We start from the raw sequence: 15,965 nt of genomic DNA, 5'->3' as shown, positions 1-15,965 counted from the left end.
AAGTTTACAACCTACATCATATAACTAGTGATATTACGCATACTAAGATTACTTAGAAAGTGGATTTGCTACGTTTAAAATAACTTCAATTCTTGTATTGTGAAAAAAACATTTCACTCTCTTTTCATCTAATGATCCTTCAATGTTTTAAAGCTTGAGTAGAAGAAAATTAGATAACAAGATACATATAAACACATTACATAACTTTGACAAACATATCAAATTTATCCAATGTACATAGCAATTTCAATACTATATCTTATAAATCTCAAGGCATGTAAATATCAAACTCGCACGGGGATAATCCGTGGTTCAACGTAGAGGTACTTAAAAAGAAGAAGTGCATCGCTCTATTGGCAGCCTCAGCAGGGCATGGATAGAGGCGGAGCCAGGATTTGAACTTTATGGGTTCTAGTTCCAGCTGAACTCGTACATCGGCTTCTAGCTTTGCCCCTAGACTGCAGTATTTGATAGCATTCATCAGTGTGTAAATCATCTCAACCTTTTGATCTTGCTAGTGGCTTCTGTTATATTTTGGCCCCATGGGGAGTTTTCTAGGTTTAATAATCTTGTGAGTTGTTGAGAAGCCTCATGAAATTTATCTTCCGTGATACATGTCTCCGTCTTGAGAGCGAAAATAACGTCATTGACATCTTCGTCCAGCTGAAGGTGGAAGAGGTGAGGAAATACCTGGAGAATAACACATAACGTGATTCAGATAAAACATCTAAAGCTGCGCTTAAGCTAATTTTATCTAATTGGCGCGACTAGTGCATTATGGATGATCTGTTATCAAATAGGAAACACCAATATATGGATGTTGGGCAGCAGATTTTCAGGCTATGTTGCTCGGACTCTTCAAAAATGTCAGACTGATGCATATGCCAGATATCCTCCAAAAGTAACACTAATATTTTTGGAGGATCTGACAAGGTGTGGCAACATTTTTGGTGTCATAGAAACATAATTACCGGATAGGCAAGCAAATTAACACATTCCTTGGAGGACAAAAAGCTACTATGTAATTCGCAAACTTGTGTCAGGAAGAGTTTAATTCTCACCGACTTCAATTTGGAGTAGATAGAATCCTTGATGGCTTGCGACCTCGAAACCAAATTTATGACGAATAGTCCTTGATCAGAAAGAGAATTTTTTGCTGCCATAAGGAAAGACTCTTCAACAAAGTCCGCAGCAGGACAACTTAAACCAGAACTGCGAACCAGAGAAAAAGTATCAACAATTAGCTACTGAATATGGTGATATAGCGAAAAAAGAAAGATATATGTAAAGAAGAAACACATAGTGAATAGACCCATTTACCTCGAGTCTGAAGAATCCACATCAACAATGAGCATGTCGATTTTTTCTGTGCTTTTAAGTGGTGCACTAGACAGGATGGAATTACCATTGGAAGAAGGGACCTTTGCCTCAGAAACATTATTTTCATAACCATTGGTAACTGCATGAGCTGCATCCTTGACATACTTTAAACCATCAGTCACATGTACCTGAAACACCAAAGACATTAAAAGATGACAGTTATAAGGTTTTACAAGCATCTGATTTCTGAGTTACGCTTCTTCTATTATTTATGATAAGAGAAAAAAAGGTGAACCAATGTAACATATTGCTTTCTTTAAATCACAGCTTTCATTATTAAACCTCTAAATAAGCTATTTTACTCACCTTGTATTTTTTATTTATAAGAAGTAGCCACCAAGAAAAGTCAAACATCGATTGAAACGTGGAGTGGAGAATGTAAATTACCTTTAACCGTTCATCATCTCTAAACTCAAAATAGTCTCTAGCAAGATCTACAACCACAGGATCTAACTCCAACACCTGTGAATATCATTATGAGCCAGTTTGGCAAGGTAAGAATAATAATTTAAAGGTTGCACATTTAGGTAGCCATAATTTACCTCGATCTCTGCAAAACTCAGGTGCTTACGTAGAAACATGGGAAGCAATCCTGCTCCAAGACCAATTACTACTGATCTCACCTGAAAAAAGCGACAATTGCAGTTTTAGCTAAAGCATCACCTGTACTTCCCAAGATGGACTAGAAGCTTCACCTAAGTTAGTATAAAATTACTGAAGCCATATTCTAGTTCATAGATGTTGTGTTCTTCTCGATATGGATAAATATGTGGGTGGGTGGGTGGATGACTATGCATTTTTGTGTGTTAAGGAAAGAATTTAGAACTCTATTACGGTACTTCTTATGGTTCTTTATTATAACTTCCCTTTGCAATAATGACAATGGAAAACGGTAGGATGTGCAGTCTTAGCACAATAAATTTGCTCGGCGGCCATTTAGGTTAGTGTGGTTCTGATTTCTTATGTTGTTTATGTTATGTTTCATCAGCAACCAGTTAATTAGTACTCTGTACTCTAGTATGATAGAGTGTTGCTTAACCTAAGTCGAGTTGTTTTTACACAATGTGTTAGAGATGTTTTGGTTAATATAAATGACAAAATTCGTATATGCAAGTCTTCTTTTTAGAAAAAAAGATACTAGTTGACTTCTTACCGTGCCTCCCGTAGATGCCAAACCATCCAAATGAGAAGATATCAATGTAAAACCAGAGATGATTCCAGTATGATATGAACTGGCCAAATAACTGTGGTCAACTTTCAAATCGTTGCTAAATCCTGCAAAAGAATTAATTTAATTGCACATCGTACTGACTCAAAGTTAGAATTGACGTCTTCAAATAAATGTCATAAGTACATTCAAATGGCTTCACTTCTCCTTTCCACTATTAGAAACATATCATATAAATTAGAATTAGGGCAAGGTTTAATGAAAAAAAGAGGGCTTAAGAGTATGAAGGATCGTAAAGCTACCATCAGAAGACGAGACATTAGACCCAGATTTTTTCTGATTTCCTTTTTTCTTGGATTTTGAAGATGACTGGCCTATCTTCTGATTAATATCAGCTAAAGACTTCGGTGATCCTTCTTTTGATAGCACAGCCTCAGATTGAACTAAACTCTCCGTTCTTTGGAAAGTAAGGCGACGAAATATCACATCCTCAGATGCAAAGAGACGGCTAATATTGTCATCAACTTTCTCATAGATCACATCATCTACAATTATTGGACCAGTCAAGGGAGATGTGATCTACAAAAGACAATGTAATACGTAAAATAGGTTAGAAATTAAGGTGAAAAACTTTTTATTAAGGCAAAACCATTTAAACAATATAACATGTTTTGCACCAATTAAGATAGATTCAAAACCATAGCTATTCAACTTATTCTCAAGAAAAAAGAGAGTAAAATGACGGATAAAGAAATGGGTGGGCAATAAGAACAATCATACGAATGCTATTACGTAATGATAATTGATTTAAAGAATTTTCACTGACCTCTTGAACAATCTTTCGCTGTTTGATTCCATCACTTGCGGCCATAAAACTGAGAGAAGTACAAAAACTTACTGTAACTAAACTTCCCAATATTAGAAACACATATTTGTTGCTATATGAGTATTGAACTTATTGCTATATAGGCAAAGTTATTATTCAGACCATTTGAGAAGCACTAAAACAGCATTGCATATTACTTGATAACAGTGCTGGTGGGGGGTAACTGGTACACAGTGAAATAATCGAGGGAGCGTTCCAGCTGACCCATTGACCACCATTTATAAAATTAAAAAAAGGGGGATCTAAAACAGTGTTGGACATTATGATGGAGACACTAAAGACGTACATTTACAGCTTGAAAGAATTGACTATATATTAAGAGTTTTGGGAGTGCAAACTACACTAGGAACAAGTTGAATTAATCGATCAGACAATAGGAACCAGTTGAATTGATTGATCAGACAATAGACCACTTTCTACCCATTCAGCTCTTTATATTTGGGTAGCCATATAATAAAGGAACTATCCACAAGTTAAATTCAAGAACTTCCCTTAAAATTGATAACCTATTCTATATCAATTAAGGTAGATGGCTAAAGCTAAAGGTAAATTATAAGAAGTAAACTTACGGTATCTGAGCTTCATCGTCAAAATCTCCCGGCGCCAATTGCATTATCAGAGGAGAGAGATCTTTCTGGATTAAAAAAAAAGGAATATGCAACTAAGTTGATAGGAAACCACTATTTTCATCAACTGATGACACAACACAATATATCAACAAAATCTAGCAAAAGTCACCTGAATGTCATCCATATTGGCGTCTGAATGGCTAGAATCCAACAAAATCTAAGAACACAATTGACAATCCACTCCATCAGAGTTTTACAAAGATAACAAAATAGTAAAACAAGTGCATTTTAATGAATGAGTACCATTATTAAACGAGCAGCCTTAGAACTTTCTACAACTGCCCATTGTCCTTCTTCTGAAGAGAACAGCCACTCATGAGCTCGAGTCTGAAATCTAAATATCAGTTAAATTCTTATACGCCTCAAAAAAAAGACTAATGAACTATGATCTAAGGACATAGAGACACAAAACATTACATCAACTTAGGTCGACAGTCCAAATTTTCTTTTTTCATTTCCAATTAACATGACTTTTTTTTAATTTCCATTTAACACGACTTTCCCACACTATTGGCGGCGCAAACAACTATGTTAGGCAAACAACAAGGACATGATTAGTAAGAAATGAAAATTACCTACAACATGAAACTGTTCATAAACAGACAAAAAGAGGGTAACAATTTACTTACTGAAATACAAATTATAACATACAAATCCATAGGCCAAACTGGGAATATTATAAAACAACACAAAATTATGTCATCTTCCCATACCGGAAATATCATCATCCATCTACAGAGAGGCTCTCAATGACTCAATGTTGTACTTGTCAGAAAATTAAATAGACGAAAATCCAAAAAGTAATATCTGTTCCATCTCTTTATCCAACAGTGTTCATAGTTGATAGTACCAATTTCTGACTCATTAAAAATGGAACCATTTTAAATAAGGTTATTGACGTTGAATCTAAAGGGAGTCTTAATCTTTTCTTCGTAGATGAAACACCAGTTACCAGAAGAAAAAGAGAATTCCCAAAGAGGGGTCAGCTTAAACACTGGAAAAATATAATAATTTAACAAGCAATTTGATGAAAGTGGAGGAAACAAACCTTTGGTACAAGAAACACAGCACATTGATATGCAAAAGGTCCAAAGTCCTTTTGGGCATCGAGAAGCACAGCTCTGTAACAGAAAAGGGAAACCCCAGGTTCACCTAAACTAAGCTGAACTCTACGACTTGGACAAAGCTCTGCCAGATTTCCCTCAACTCCGATTTTCAAGTCTTCTAGTGCATATGTTATATCAGAACCACTGGAATAATCTGCACGTATTTTATTTTCATCTTCAAGTGCTTGAAAGAGTCCATGAACCTGTAAAGTAGAAAGAATAGCATCCCAAGATCTCATCACGATTCACGTGTATGTATAAGCATTCTTAGTGAGCCAGCAATTGAAAATATCATAATGGGATGAAAGCCTTTACCTGGTTCTTTAGACCACCAAAGGACGACTGATCAACAGTTGACGATATTGGGCACAAAGCAGGAGAATTTTCTTTCTCGGCTACCACCATAAAAGTCTGTAGGCTTGACCTGTCAGATGGCTTCAGAGCAATGGGATGAATCCCCATCTTCCACCCATACCGAAACTTCGGGAAGAGTAAACCTTACAAGAGAAGGATTAAGCAATGGAATGATCATTCTTGAACAATGTATAACAGTAACGGGTATAGGTTGAATCATAAGGAGTCAAAATGCATAAATATGCCAGGAGAGATTTTGATTACCTAATACATGAGACTCTGCCAAAGTGAGGCAAATAAATCTCCCCCCGACTTTTAGCAATCTTTTAACCTGGTCAGTTTCAGGGCATTTAGGCATGAGTCAGAACACAGCGGACTTGATCATTTGCCTAATAAAAAACGATAATATTTTGAGAGCATACATCAAATGAGTGTAATGATTAAAAATGAGAATCAAGTTTTATTTTTAGAACACCTCAGACAAATACTGAGTTCCTAACTTTGATCCAAGCTCAGGCTCCATTAAAGCATCCAATCCTCCCTTGTCGAGAACGGCACCAAAGCTCTCCTTTGCAAACTAAATCATAACAAAAATAGTTTAGAGGAGAATATAGTCCAAAAATAAAAAACTATTAAACATGAGAAACATCTTGCAAATTAAGAAGCATCCTTGACAAACAGCCAACAAGTAAGCAACATTGCACCAGAAACAGGACATCGCAGGTTATTTATGTCCCCAAAGCCAAACAGAGCACTACTGTTCTTTTTTTTCAATTCTTTTTTATTGGTTTCTTTTGATAAGTGGGAACATTCATCCGGTCTTGAAAATGTATCTTCATCCTAAACTTGGCAGTTACACCATTTTATCATCGCAATTTTTGTCCCATCAAATGCTTAAATTTCTGCCCCACCGACATTTACGGGAAAGCTAAAATTTGTCACTAAATGGTACCTTTTTCTTTCATCTACTGCTTAAAGATAACATCTTTTCTCCTGGTACCATCTTAGTGACAGATTTACACTTCATGTTATAATACATTACTAATTTACTATTACCTGTTTTTTTAAAAATGACAAATTTTAACCTCTTGACAGCAGAAAATGCATGATATACATTATATTGTATTAAAAACTATACTTTCTATATCCCATTTATGTGGCACCATTTGACTGTTAATTCAAAACTAGTTTTGGAGCTTTTTCAGTTTTTGTAAATTGAAAACCTGAGTTCCAATATTTTTTAAAAAAGGTAACCTTTTTCAATATTTAACTCAAATAAACCTTCTAACAAAGCTCAAAAACTGCATTTGCAAACTCAAAAGTTCCAAAACTTCAAAGCAGCCTATCTAGTTCTATAAAGAAAACTTACCATCCAAATTCAAAATAAAAAACTCAATGTTTTAATTTGTGAAAGCTATCAAATAACATTACCAAAAGACATCAAACATCTTAGAATGTACCAAAATAACAAACAATAACAATAACGCCTCAGTCTCAGGATCGGCTATTTGAATCCTCACTGAACATGTTACTCAATATAAACTCATAACAATTATGCCTCAGTTGCAATAAAACTGTATGAATCCTCACCGACCATGTTCTACAACAACAATTATAACAAGATATTTTCGATTTAGACCACCTATTCTATTGAGCTACCTCTTAACCATTTCCAATGTAACATAACTATCTACCTGCATATTCGTCATGTCCATGACGCGCCATTTCATAGCAGGTCTAGACCGAATATTTCTTCTCAACATATCCGAAATAACAACTTTAGAGAAATCAACATTAGTAATATTACAAAACCCCTCATCATAAAGATACTCAGAGAGCTTCGAATTGCCACAACCCGGAACAAGAATTTGCAGTTCTTTTGCAGAAACGGCGTCGTTTGATGATGGAATGGTGAGATTAGAGAGAAGTGGTTCTTTGAGCTGAGACCACTCTGCGTACCATTCAAAAGCATCATCTGAACCTCTGATAGTGAAGAAACTGTCCCAATTCTCTTTGCTTGTGAAATCTCCCAATGTTTTCAGCAACTCTTCTTGATTTTGGACCTTTTTTTGCTGCTTTTTCCCCATTTTGCTGAGAAATGTGTTAGAAAAAATGCTAGATTTTGAGGTTTTTTTTTTTTAGGGTTTAAGCTGTTTTGGGGAAGAAGAAGAGAAATATGAGGGTATTTTAGACATATGTATCCTAGTTGGCGGTCTACGTGTCAATTCACGGCCTATCGACATCTTACGGAGCTTTTACGTGTATTATATTATACAGAACACATGTGTTTAGTTGTTAAATTTTATATAACTTACGTGTCTACTTATATATACTGAAAATTAAAGGACATAGATGTCCGCTAAAATCAAATTAAATAACATATCTATATATTATGTCTTTATTTTTAACATATGAGAGATGTAAAAAAAAGTATTATACTTCGTTTAATTTAATTTGTAAGTGATTATAAAACATCACTTTTCTCTTTGGGATTTGGTGACGTAAGAAAATAATGTAATTATTTGATAGACGATAATTTAATCTTAACTAGCAACTAAAGATTTAACTCGTCTACATTATATTGTGTGGATATTTGATGTTGATATGATGTATATATTTGTAAGTATTTAGATAATTGTTCTGTAAATTAGAGTGTTCAACTGATATATTAAAGACGAATTGAATTGCTTAGATGTTTTCACTTGAACTTTTGTGAAAATTTCATTTTATTTTGAAAGCTCATAACATTGATTTTGATAAATTCTAATTTAATTCTTCATTTCCCTAAATAATGCCTACAAATTTGTTGAATATAAAGTTATAAACTTCATTACAAACAAATTTGTTTTTGTTCTTTCATCAAAAGGGGTAAAAACATTAAATTTATTTTGAATTTACAAATCTGGTCAAGATGTAATTACTTCCAACTTCCCAACCTCCAAGTATATATAAGTTAAAACTTCAACTTCTCTAATTGAAAATAAAATAAAATTTCAAATACATTTTGAAATAAGTTTCTCTATGAAGAAAATTTTACTTTTCGTGTTTTTATTTTCATTCACTCTCCATAAAGTTACAAGTCTCTCACAAAGAACATATCATGTGTATATTGCTAGTGCTCTCCCGGAGAATCCAAGTGCAAAATTGAATTTTCACTGTCAATCTAAAGATGATGATCTTGGAAATCATGAACTTCTTCCGGGACAAAATTGGAGTTTCAAATTTCATGAGAATTTTATTAGATCTACTCTTTTTTATTGTGATTTTGAGTGGGATGGAAAACAAAAAACTTTTAATGTATTTGATGATTCAATTACATGTATTAAACAAGCAAAAGGTGATCAAACTGATACATGTTATTGGTTGGTAAAATCAGATGGGTTCTACTTAGCCTATAAGGTTAATCCACCATCATGGGCTTTGACCAAATACTATGATTGGTGATAATATTTGTAGTCTTTGATCATCTTTGTTCGGTAATATAATTAAATATTTTTAGTGAAAATTACAAAAATATACTCCTTAAGACTTTTATTAACAAAATATCAATATATTTATATTTAATTACAAACTAAGTTTTTAAATTACATACATAACAAACATTTAATTTTTGTATTTAATTTAATTTTGTTTTACAGATTTTTCTCTCTCATACTATTAATATTTTGTGCCTTTTATATGGAGTATAATTAGGATATTAATATTTATCAAATATTCTCTCTCCTAAACAGTTTCAAACTCTTTTTGTTTATAACAATAACATTTTAATTATACATATGACAGCTTATTAAATATATATATCTTCACACGTGTTTATACCTATTTTTGTGCCTTAGTGGCTTATTTTATGGAACTCATTATTTATTACTTTTACCATTTAGATTATCAACACAATTATAATTGCATACATTTCTTTTACTTAAATTTTTTTTTTCTCTTTTTTACTTGATACAATTACTATGGTAAAAAATATTTTTCTCTCTCTTCAATTACATTTTTCTTAAATTATCTGTTTTAGATTTTGATGCTAATTTTTTCTCTCTCTCTCTTCAATTACGTTTTTTTTTTTAATTATCTTTTTAGAATTTGATGCTAATTTTCTCTCTCTCTCTTCAATTACGTTTTTTCTAATTATCTTTTTAGATTTTGACACTAATTTTTAGGGAGTAAAAATGTATCATCTAATTAATATGATTTCTATCCTTAAACACGTTTCTCATTAATTTCATACAATTACTATTGAATTTATTTTCTCTCTCTTTAATTTCATTTCAACTATTATGGGAAGATCTTTTTTTACTTCTCTCTTCAATTTTATATATGTTAGTTAAAAAGGGGTGGGGTGGGGGGTGAGTATATTAAATGGTATAGAATTTGTATTATATCGTTGACCATTTTTTTGTAATTATAATAAATAACTTATACCAAAATATAATCAAATTTTATTCCTATTATAAACCATAGCACCGTTCAATAGTTTTAACTTTTTTTAAAAAAGTATATTAAATAATGTACATTGTAGATTAAGTTTGGTGTACAATTATTTTTAATCACAATGAATAACTTACACCAACAAATAATTAAATTGCACATGAAGTAAAAATTCATGATTATAACATTAATATTTGTTATATATTTCAACTATATGTTGCCTTACACCATAATATTATCAACTATCTATCAATATTTATCATCGAATTAATAAATAATTATACCAATATATATATGAAAAAATCACTAGTATTAGTAAAAATTCCATTCATAAAAAAATAAAATTAATTACAAAATATTGTATCTATTTGGTAAACGTCTTTTTGGTGTTTGTGTCATATATCACTCCTTCAATCTTGAAATCCACATACATTCCTGCGATACATTTCGATAAATAGTTAGACACATACTAACCTACAAGAATGTATAACATCATAATACAACCACTTATTTATAATTTTTTAAATTACAAATTAATTAGAAATGATATATAATATGGTGACGCTTTGGTGTACAGTATGGTAACGTTTTGGTGTATAATATGGTGATGTTTTGGTGTACAGTTCAATTTAATATATAATATATGATGTACACCAATATATACACCACAAACTAACCAAGAAATTACAATTTTCAACTTAATTAAAAAAAAAGTGCACATGATAGTTTGACATTGCTATCTTGATCAATATTGTACATTATGATTAAATTTTGGTGTATAGTGCACTATAGTACGAAATACATAAACTAGACCAAGATATACACCATAATTTAACCCAAAAATTTTCAATCATTTTATATAATCAAATTAATTCAAATTTGTGTGTCAAACAATATACAAAGCATTCATTCAAGCAATATTTTTCATAGTTAACATATCTATTTACACAAAAAATCAAGCAAGAAAAACAACAAAAAAAAACTTAAAACAATAAAAAAAAAAAAAAGAACTATATATTTTAGCAATCAAACTAAAAAAATAATAATTAAAAAACTAATACATACTTGTTACACTCCATATTTAAGATCCCATCCAAAAAACACCAATCACTAAAGCTATAGCAATATATGTTTATAAAAACGTTTAATCAATAAAACCGATAAAATACTTCAAAACAATCCAACTTATATTTGTGTATTATAGTGGTATAATTTATGATAAAGAATGCTAAAATTAATTACTGGTTTAAATGCTATGCAGAATTGGTATAAATTTTAGTATTTACAATTATTATGGTGTATATTAGGATTAAAAATTTGTGTACACTTCAAATTGATATATATATCATCATTTGAACTACAAACTAACCAAACAATACCAATAAACAAACTAACCACTATCATATAACAAAACTTTATAAAATCTTATTTTATATTTGTTGGTGTTTTGTTTTTGGTAGATACAAAATAAATAATAGTGCCTAGTAGAATAACCCGATAAATAACATAAAAATTCAACAAAAATACACCATAATATTTTGGTGTATATACGCCACTAACTAAAAAACATATGCATTCAAAATATATATGGACTACACCAATATATAAACCACTAATTAACCAATAATTTAACTATAGGCGAGTACCTACGTATGGTGCAAAGCAATTGAGAACAATATAGTTTATGTTTTACAAATTCCATCCAAAAAATACCAATCAATAAAGCTATAACAATATATATATATTTATAAAAAAAATCAATAAAATCAATAAATATACTTTAAAACAACCATAATCGAAGCAATTATTATGGTGAATACCAGTTTCATTCCATCTCCCGTCGTGCTGAAAAAAATCCATTGAACACACTTTCAGAATAGTGAAGGTATAAAGTCTGATTTTGATTAGAATTATGAGAGAGAAGCAATAACTATATTGGAGATATTTATGGAAGGTAAATAAAAGAGGGGGAGGAAATTAAGGAATTAAAAAATAAATTGTGGGTTGTCATGCTTTAATTTCCGATTTTTCTTTTTCTTTTTATTATTTATTTTATTGTTCCGATTTATTTTTTTAACATATTTGAATAATTTAAGGAAGGTAAAATTATTGGAGAAATTTATGGAAATCGGGATAAGCGTGGCTAATTTGGAATTTTTAAAAAAAAATTAAATTCTACTTTTGAAAAAAAATATTGCTATATAATTGAAAAAAAAAAGTATTGCTATGTTGGTGTAAATACAATTGTTAAGTTGTATACTTAAAAAATCGGCCCATATTTTTATAACAATATCATTTGTTTGAATGCCTTTTAATTGTCATAAAAAAATATTGTTATAAAGAATATGTATCGCTATAACATAATATAAAAAAATGATTCTAAAAAAGTAACTGTTATAGAAGATTATTGTTATATAAAAAGGTCAGAAGCAATTGTATTGACAAAATTTTTTTAAAAAAAACTTTATCTATAATTTGTCTAATCATGTTTTTAAATGTTAAAAGCATTTATGTTTTTTTTAAAAATATTATAGAGAATGAAGATATTTAACCAGACTTTTGGTGTAGAAAAAAATATTTTTGGCTAATAGAAGTTGACTTTTAACCAGAAGCTTGAAAAACGATTTCTCCCCAAAATTAATGCTTCTAGTATTTCATGTCTAAAAATATACTCCCTCGGTTCATTTTTACTTTTCACTGTTTGGCGTGGCATATTCATTAAAAAAATAATTATTGGTATAAGATTTTACCAAACTATCCCCTATTAAATGATGTTTAGTATTAGCTCTTGAAAAATGATTTGAAGAATAAGTATTTAATGTTGAAGATAAAACATGAATTTTTTTTTGTCTTTTCTTGATATGTCAAAAGTGAAAAGTAAAAATAAAAAAATTATTTTAGGATTAAGTAACACTTAAAATATTTTTTAAAAACATTGGCCAAACACAGATTACTAATAAAAGTATTTATGAAATGATTTAACCAAACACAAACTACTAATTTCCTAAAAAAGAAACATTTTTAATAAGAAATACTCAAAATAAACTAATTTCGCTAGCTTGATCAAACAGAGTACTAATTATTGCTTTTATTTCATGAGAATAAGAGAACAAGTTACAAGGGGTACATATAAGATATTACATTTATGATATATAAAAAAAATCACAATGTTTATCACATATGTTATGAATTAATATTAACTTCACATAGAACTTAAAACAAAATCTATGTTTCAAATATTTCAATTCCAATCAATTAGACATTCCATTGTAGGTAATAATTCTTGCATCTCACCCTTCTTGATTCTTTGAAGCTCTTTAGCAACATCAATCATATTTGGCCTATTTTCTCCAATTTTTTGAGCACATCTCAAAGCCAAATTCAAAAATCCCTTCAACTTCTTTTGTTCATCTTGCAAAATCTTGGAATCAATAAAATTATCCTTCAATTTATTATTTTTAACACATATTTTTGCATAATTCTCCAAAGAAATCAAACCATAATCTTCACTATAATATTTTCCCTCATGATTTACCTTAATTTCTCTCCCACTCAACAACACAAGTAAAAATAAGCCAAAACTAAAAACATCTGATTTTAATGTAACTTTACTCGACCACACATACTCAGGATCTAAATAACCAATTGTCCCTATTAAGTCATCTTGAACTTGTACTTTACCAATTGGAAGTGGTATACAACATTCAAAATTATACAATTTTACAACCCCATTTTGGTCCAAAATCACATTATGTGAAGTTAAATTCCTATGAATAATTGGTCTTGGAAATTCAATATGAAGATATAGAATCACACTTGCAATATCTATAGCAATTTTCATTCTTTTTTCCCATGTCAAAAATTGAATACAATTGAAAAGATAATCAAATTGTGAATATTCATAAATTAAAGCTACCCTTTCAAACTCTAAACAATATCCTATAATTTTAAGGACATTTTTATGGTAACTCATTTCGCTAGATATTACTATGTCACGTATGACATGATCGTGCTGACGTTTCATGTTCTTTTTTCTATCGTATTTTTTTACTAGAACTTTTTTTTCATTGAAATTACCTTTGTATAAGTAATGGCCAACATTTTCTTGAAATCCATTTGTTGAATTGATGATTTCTTCTGCAGTGAAACTTCTTAGGGGGACTTTATGGTGGCCATTTTTGCAAAATGAAAGTTGTTCTTCTAGTAATGAACTTCCATTTGTGAGGTAATTTTGATATTTTTCTTTTTCTTCTTTTTTGTTTTCATTTTTTTGAAGAAAAGAAGGAAGTTTTTTGCCTAGATTAATATTCATGGAGATGAAGAGAATGAAGATTTTAATAAAAATTTGTGATAAATTGATGGATATTGAAATTATTATTTTTTAATATATAAAAAAGAGAATTTGGTCAAAGATTATAACGTGTGAAAGTTTAGATTGAATTATTGATGGTTTGCATGTTCACATTGACTCAAATATTCCACTTGCTAAATGACGCGTTTTAATGGTGTATACTGTATAGTATGGTATCGGTTCCATAGAATTCACTAATTTCGATTCAATTTTTATATTTATTTCAAAAAAAATTAATAACATACATATTTAATATATTTAGAATTTAATAAGCAAAAAGAACTATACATTCAAACATCTCAACATAATTAGTTCTGATTTTCTTTTATTGGAACAGTGAAATATTATGTTATTATAAAGAGAACGTATAATAAAACAAAACATGAAAATTGACTCAGATGCAAACTTAATTGTTATGGTGAAATGTCAAAGATTGTTATAGAGAGATTGTTAAAAAAATCCATTTAATGGCGGTATGGAGTTATTCACTAGATTACTCTTTATCTTTATACAAGTTTAAATGCTTATTTGGATACTCAAAGTTGAATGACATAGATATCAACTTAGGCTAAATTAAATGATATGCTTATATATATATATATCAAAAAATAACTATAACTTTAAAAATCAAGATAAATTAAGATTTGATTACACCGAGTAACCAACAATCAAGTATTTCACCAGATCATAACTCTTATCTTTTCCTTAGCTAACTTGTGAGTGGAATTAGAAAAAAGAGATTAATGATTATTAATGGAATTAGTCTAATTGACTTTTATAATCTGACTTGATTTATTATAATTTCTGTAACTTATATATATTTATTACTTGTATAGTTTCAAGAATGTATATATATATATATAGTCCAACTTCTTATTTCCTAGACACATAGTAAAAATGTGTTATCAAAAAACAAACTATCAATTAATCAATGTTATGATCTTCCTTATGCTCTTCTTACCTTTTCATTCCATAGGAGCGAAACTTCGTGAGAAGTCGTATTTGGTCTCGATTATTAATAATCTGAAAAATAGTTCTGTTCCATTAAGGATTCATTGTCAATCCAAAGACGATGATCTTGGATATCATGATCTATCGTATGATCAAAGTTTCGACTTTGAATTTGAAGAACAAATATTCTTTAGAACTCTTTTCTTTTGTCATTTTTGGTGGCCTCCAAAGCAGAATATTTTTGATGTATTTAATAATAGAAAGAGATGTATAAAACATGGACCTTTTCATACACACACATGTATTTGGTTGGCTAATTTAGATGGACTTTCTTTAAATGGAGTTAAAATACATGATTGTTCAGAAATGTTATAAACTATATGTTTATTATCTTATTCTAATGAAAATCCACAATATTATGAATTAATATAAGTAACTATGTTATAGTGAGTAATATATCCTCTTTCCTGCCTCACCCCTCCCCTAATGTTATTATAAGCATTACTAGTTAGTATATGTGTCTTCATTGACATGTCTGCTTCAATCAAGAGTAGTTTTATCTTATCATACACATCTATACTACTTAGTATATGCGGCTAGAAGTAAACGCGTCTTTATTGACATGTCTGCTTCAATCAAGGGTATTTTTGTCTTTTTATACTCACCTACATGATATCACGATTAAAAGAGAGGGGGGGGGGGGGGGGGG

At 30.2% G+C, this 15,965-nt stretch overlaps 2 protein-coding genes across 3 annotated transcripts; both read right to left on the bottom strand.

The window, feature by feature from the left end:
- Window positions 1–149: 149 nt before the first annotated feature.
- On the bottom strand, window positions 150–7,698 carry LOC125870381 (uncharacterized). 2 transcript variants are annotated; one of them, XM_049550800.1, is made up of 16 exons: window positions 7,218–7,698; window positions 5,999–6,100; window positions 5,788–5,854; window positions 5,485–5,666; window positions 5,112–5,372; window positions 4,307–4,390; window positions 4,173–4,220; window positions 4,004–4,068; window positions 3,375–3,423; window positions 2,851–3,127; window positions 2,534–2,655; window positions 1,923–2,003; window positions 1,768–1,842; window positions 1,321–1,508; window positions 1,062–1,212; window positions 150–690 (listed from the first exon to the last, which is right to left on the bottom strand). In XM_049550800.1, exons 1-16 carry the CDS (start codon window positions 7,608–7,610, stop codon window positions 493–495), a joined length of 2,343 nt encoding a protein of 780 aa, XP_049406757.1. In that variant the 5' UTR covers window positions 7,611–7,698; the 3' UTR covers window positions 150–492. The 2 variants fall into 2 exon arrangements, with proteins under 2 accessions (XP_049406757.1, XP_049406758.1); XM_049550801.1 differs by lacking the exon at window positions 7,218–7,698 and having other exon boundaries at window positions 5,788–5,912.
- Window positions 7,699–13,030: 5,332 nt separating this feature from the next.
- LOC125870398 (non-functional pseudokinase ZED1-like) lies at window positions 13,031–14,284 on the bottom strand. Its single transcript, XM_049550825.1, has one exon. It carries the CDS (start codon window positions 14,264–14,266, stop codon window positions 13,196–13,198), a length of 1,071 nt encoding a protein of 356 aa, XP_049406782.1. The 5' UTR covers window positions 14,267–14,284; the 3' UTR covers window positions 13,031–13,195.
- Window positions 14,285–15,965: the final 1,681 nt, after the last annotated feature.

The sequence above is a fragment of the Solanum stenotomum genome, chromosome 7 (genome assembly GCF_019186545.1).
Source record: "Solanum stenotomum isolate F172 chromosome 7, ASM1918654v1, whole genome shotgun sequence".
Classification (NCBI taxonomy): domain Eukaryota; kingdom Viridiplantae; phylum Streptophyta; class Magnoliopsida; order Solanales; family Solanaceae; genus Solanum; species Solanum stenotomum.
The sequence above is the reverse complement of the archived record's forward strand: the minus strand, read 5'-3'. Positions and strand labels throughout refer to the sequence as shown.

Bases quoted from the DNA above. Each gene is read 5' to 3' on its own strand.
- LOC125870381 (XM_049550800.1), bottom strand. From the start codon at position 7,610: ATGGGGAAAAAGCAGCAAAAAAAGGTCCAAAATCAAGAAGAGTTGCTG. The intron at 5,667-5,787 runs GTAATCAAAATC...TTCTCTTGTAAG, and splicing joins GGCAGAGTCTCATGTATTAG to GTTTACTCTTCCCGAAGTTT. The intron at 4,391-5,111 runs GTTTGTTTCCTC...TTTAGATTTCAG, and splicing joins CTGTGTTTCTTGTACCAAAG to ACTCGAGCTCATGAGTGGCT.
- LOC125870398 (XM_049550825.1), bottom strand. From the start codon at position 14,266: ATGAATATTAATCTAGGCAAAAAACTTCCTTCTTTTCTTCAAAAAAAT.